The sequence below is a fragment of the Octodon degus genome, unplaced genomic scaffold, assembly GCF_000260255.1.
Source record: "Octodon degus isolate 3935 unplaced genomic scaffold, OctDeg1.0 scaffold00131, whole genome shotgun sequence".
NCBI classification, from domain to species: Eukaryota; Metazoa; Chordata; class Mammalia; order Rodentia; family Octodontidae; genus Octodon; species Octodon degus.
In genome coordinates, this window is record NW_004524707.1 from 7,718,468 (window position 1) to 7,723,605 (window position 5,138).

Below are 5,138 nucleotides of genomic sequence, written 5' to 3' on the forward strand. Positions count from 1 at the left end.
TGTGGTGCTGGGGGATTGAACCGCGGTCCCTGTGCTTTGCTAAGCTTGTTCTAAGTAGGTGCTTTAGACCACTGAGCCATCTCTCCAGCCCCAAGAGGTGGTGTTTTCTTGATTACTTTGCTCTATTCCTTTCTTCTGAACTGTGGTCTTACAACTTTATAATGGCTTCTCCTAGTGGGGTCCAAAAGTGTGGTCTTCCCCTGGATCATATACTTTTGAAATATAATGTCTAATTACTGTAGTGGAGTAGTTGTAAAAGTTTTTGAGACAGGGTCTCACTCTATATTTTATAGGCTGGCTTTGAATGCACAGTGCTTCTCCTGGGAGTATAGGCACACCTGGTCCTTACCACCTCTGCATATTACCTGTTTTTGATCTGGTGAATAGGAAAGGGCTTTGATATGTGTTTTAATAGTTTCTCTTTCCTTTATAGAGAAGTGTAAATCCTTTTGAATGTTTATTGACACCTCCTGTATTGTTTTTCATCTCCGAGTTTCCTGTTCCTCAAATTTGTTTATTTTGTGATCACGCCTTATATATATGTAGGTGAAACTTCTATACAGTAGATACCACTTTCTACCATTTAAAAAATTTGATAGCATGTCCTTCCTAGTGGGGATTGATCCCAGAGCTCTGTATTAAGCTACAGCTCTTCAGTTCCCCATCCTTTTTTTTTTGAGATGGGGGTTTAGCTAAATTGCCGAGGCTGATATGGTGCTCATCTGTAATCCCAGTGCTTGAGAGGCTGAAAACAAGAGGATTACTCTATAAGTTCGATCTATGTAGTGAGACCCTGTAGACCCTGTACTAAATACATAATAAATAAATAGCTGGCCTAGGCTGGACCTCTCAGTGTTGGGATTATAGGTATGTGCCACTGTACCTGATAGTGGCCTTTTCTTATTGGAATTAATTATATATATTTATATATATATTTATTTTTACAGAACTGGGGATTGAACTCAGGACCTTGTGCTTGCCAGACAAGTGCTTATTCTACTGAGCTATCTCCCCAGCCCCAGTCCTATTTATTTTATTTTTTTGAATTAATTATAATAATGAATGCTACCATTTATCAAAGAAGCAGAAATATTTTTTGAAAATTTCCCATCTTGCTAGTACCCAATTTCATAATGTTTTTGAATGTTGTTGGTGGTTGAGTCTTTACAGGTCATGCTGGGTTTATTTGTGTGGAAACCTGTAAACTGTGGTAAGGAAGGCAAAGGAGCTAATAGTTCTCACTAATGGTAATATCCTATTATCTATGAATCAGCAGTATAAACCTGACTTTATTGATGAACAGACTGAAAGAATAACCGTATGGGTAGGACTGAGATGAGTTATAAAGGGAGAAGCATGTACTCACACTTACCTGATTCCAAGCCCCCTTCATCCAGCAGTAAAATGGATGTGTTTTGTGAGGGTTTGTTTGTTTGTTTGTTTGTTTGTTTGTTTGTTTTGGGGGGGCAGAACCAAGGATTGAACTCAGGCCCTTGAGCTTGCCAGGCAAGCACTTATTCTACTAAGCCATCTCCCTGGCCCCAAAATGGATGTGTTTTGAAGACAGCCTTTCATATATAAGATTATCCATGCTCCTGTTAGGAGATTTTGGCTTTGTAATTTTGTTTTGATTTTTTGAGACAATCTTGCTCTGCAGTCCAAGGTAGCCTTGAGTTCACTGTATAGCCCAGGTCAGCTCTGAACTCATAATAGTTCTTCTGCCTCGGCCTGTTCAGTGCTGGGATTATAGGCATGTGCTACCATGCCCGGCTTAAATACAAAAATAAATAAAAATGGGCTGCCAACATAGCTTAGTGGACTAAGTGCCCGCTTTGGCAAGTGCAGGGACCCCCAGGGCACACTGAGCACCTGAGTCTGGGCATGGTGGCACACGCTTATAATCCTAGTGTTAGGGAGGCTGAAAACAGGAGGATCACTATGAGTCTGAGCTTCATAGTGAGACTCTACCAAATACATAAAATGGGGTGAATATAATACAGTTATAATTAGGGCCGGGGAGATGGCTCAGTAGGATAAGTGCTTGCCTGGCAAGTGCAAATGTCTGAGTTCAATCCCTGGTTCCACCAAAAAAGAAAAAAAGAAAAAAAATAGTTATAATTTAAAGGTGACTATTGGGGCGGGGGAGATGGCTCAGTAGAATAAGCACTTCCCTGGCAAGGGCAAGGACCTGAGTTCAATCCCTGGTTCCGCAAAAAAGTAAATAAATAAAAGTGATTATTGTACATGTTTGTGATATGTGTAAAAGTTAAGTGGTATAGCGGTGGTATGTGTGCCTGACTGCTGTAGGCTAACAGATGAGTTTCTTTTGAGACAAGCTCTAAAGCACTGAGTTGCTTAGACTAGGCTCAAACTTGTGATTTTTCTGGCCTCAGGCAGCCTCCCAGAGTGCTATGTTTACAGGCAAGCACCATCATGTCTGGCTTCTTTGTGGTGTCACACCTTACCATAACTGTTGGTAATTGGCTCTGTTAAAAATAAAAGCTTCTTCATGTAAAGGATTTCTGTGGAGAGTGGTCCATGCCTATAATCTCAGCTTTTGGGAGGCTAAAGCAGGAGGATTACTGTGAGTTTGAGGCCAGCCTAAGCTACTTAGGTTAACCCTTCTCAAAGAGAAATACATTGTCATTATAATGGTATTCCTTGGTTTACAGGGAGTTTGTGACTTCTGTTATACCAAAGTTTCAGTGTAGAATGCTGGAAATTAATCTATTTTGCAGTGCTAATTTTGTTTTGTTTTGTTTTGGTATTTCTTTCATAGAAAAAGATGGCAAAGCCTTTCATCCAACCTATGAAGAAAAATTGAAGCTTGTGGCACTGCATAAGCAGGTTCTTATGGGCCCATATAATCCAGACACTTGTCCTGAGGTTGGATTCTTTGATGTGTTGGGGAACGACAGAAGGTAACATGTTTTGTTGTGTAGCAGACAAAAGAGCACTGTTGAGAAAGGGCACAATGAAGATAGCTGGCTCCTTAGCTTAGAATAAAAACAGAAAAAAAATTTTTTTTGAGACAGAGTTTCACTGGTTAATACAGACTGGCCTTGAACTCTGTAGGCCATAGTGGCCTCTTGGTGAGCCTCCTGCCTCAGCCTCCCCAGTGCTTGGAATTATAGGTGTACACCACCATGCCTGGCTGTAAGAACTGAAACATTTGCTTCCAGGTTTTGGAGTGTTCACAGGTTTATCTGATTATAGCTTGGAGATGTGTTTAGGTAAATATTGTGGGGATATTTATGTACTCATCTGACTATGAACATAGAATACAGTTTCATTTGATTTTTCCTAAAAAATAACTAAAATGACCATTTCAAATATGTAATAATGCGGGGCTGGGGAGCTAGCTTAGTAGAATTAGCGCTTGCCTGGCAAGTGCAAGGGCCTGAGTTCAATCCCCAGTTCTGCCAAAAAAAAAAAAAAAAAAGTAATAATGGATTCCCTTATTGAAACAAAGAGAATTGTGCCAGAAAATATTATATTGAGTATTTTGTTTAGTTAAAGATCAAATCTGATGTAAGGAAAGCAATATTAATAACTTTTTGCCATGTGGGAATTATCAATAATGCAGTTGAACTTTGGATTGTGTGTGTGATAACCTAACTTAGTAAGTCAGTATATATTTGTTGGTACTTGAACTGGATGTGGTGGTGTACACCTGTAATCTCTGTACTTGGGAGTTGTAGGAGGACTGCTGCAAGTTTAGGGCCAGCCTGGGCTACATAGTGAGTTCAAGGCCAGCTTTTACTACATAGAGAGACCCTGTCTCTGGGGAGTGGAACTTGAAATTGTGAATTTTTTGCTTAGAGTAGTCATTTTTCAATTTGGTTATAATTGAGAATTGTTTGTATTTAGGTTTAAAATTAAATCAGATTCTTATTCTGTTAAGAAGGAGAAATAATTTTTCTTATTCTTCCTTACAGGAAAGAATGGGCAGCCCTGGGAAGCATGTCTAAAGAGGATGCCATGGTGCAGTTTGTCAAGCTCTTAAATAGATGTTGCCAGCTCTTTTCAACATACGTTGCATCCCACAAAATAGAGAAGGAAGAGCAAGAGAAAAAAAGGTGATGTTTGAGGGCAAGGAGTACTTATGCTACTTTATGCAGAGTATGTTCCTAGCTTCTGTCTTCCATTTAATCCTCACTTCTTGGGGCAGTTGTTCAGACTTCCTGAGGTGAGAAGTTGTTACACTTTTACAGGGATGAGGGGAGGAGGACCTGTGGTTTTCTGACTGTCTCTTTAAAAGAAGCCTTCCTTCTGTTCCTGTAGTGTGTGTTCCTCTTGTCAGATCAGTTTTTGAATGGGCTCTGCTATAACCAAGCCACTCCCTCCTCTCTACTGGTCTCATGTGTCCTTGCTGCTGTCTGCTTTGTACTTCTAGAGTATTCCTACTGGAAAGTTTTCGCTTGTTTTCATGGTAACACCTAATGGACACATGTTGGCTGTCTCTCTCAGTGCCTTGTTAGTCATTTTTAGGGTTTGGAGCAGGAGCTGCTGGATGTGCTGTTTAGGAATTCCCTATTGTAGTTGTGAATTAAAATTATAGTTAACATCTTTTTTATGTGGTGGTTATATTTTTATAACTGAACTTTTAAAATTCTAAGTAATTAAAATCATTCAGTGAAACCAGTTTTCCCTCAGATTATATTATACTTTAAAAACAGTTGATTTTTCTATTTTCCTATCTTACTCTGGACTGGAAATAATAAGTTAAAATAGCCTTAGAGTGAGGGAAAAGATAGAAACCATGAAAAATAGATGTAAGAATTATGAAAGCATGTCCACTGGCCTGAGGTTATCGCAAATGAAGGTCAGTGTCCTTGCAATATTGTTGCAGTGCATTTTTTGTGCTTGTAGTTCTGATCTGGTACATTAAGAGACAGAGCATCAGCTATAACTTATTTCTATCTAAGAGTGTGGTAAATAGTTTAATTGTATTTTCAGAAAATTTCTATCCAAAGTCACTTTTTTCAAATCTAGAGGAAAAAACTTTATTCTTAGAAGAGTGGAATATGGTTTTTGACTTACATGCTATAGTCCTTGTGTAGTACTGTTGGAGCTGTGAAGTGTGGCTGTAATGTATTTGGATATGTATATTATATGGCCTTTAAGTTATTTTATTT

The 5,138-nt window shown here is 39.0% G+C and overlaps 1 protein-coding gene across 1 annotated transcript in view; it reads left to right on the forward strand.

Moving 5' to 3' along the window:
- The window catches only part of Acbd3 (acyl-CoA binding domain containing 3), a 41,715-nt gene that overhangs the window by 15,703 nt on the left and 20,874 nt on the right, over positions 1-5,138 (forward strand). The window contains exons 2-3 of the mRNA XM_004641174.2: positions 2,780-2,921; positions 3,939-4,079. Of these exons, the coding sequence (XP_004641231.1) occupies positions 2,780-2,921; positions 3,939-4,079 (283 nt within the window). The remainder of the gene's footprint in view (positions 1-2,779; positions 2,922-3,938; positions 4,080-5,138) is intronic.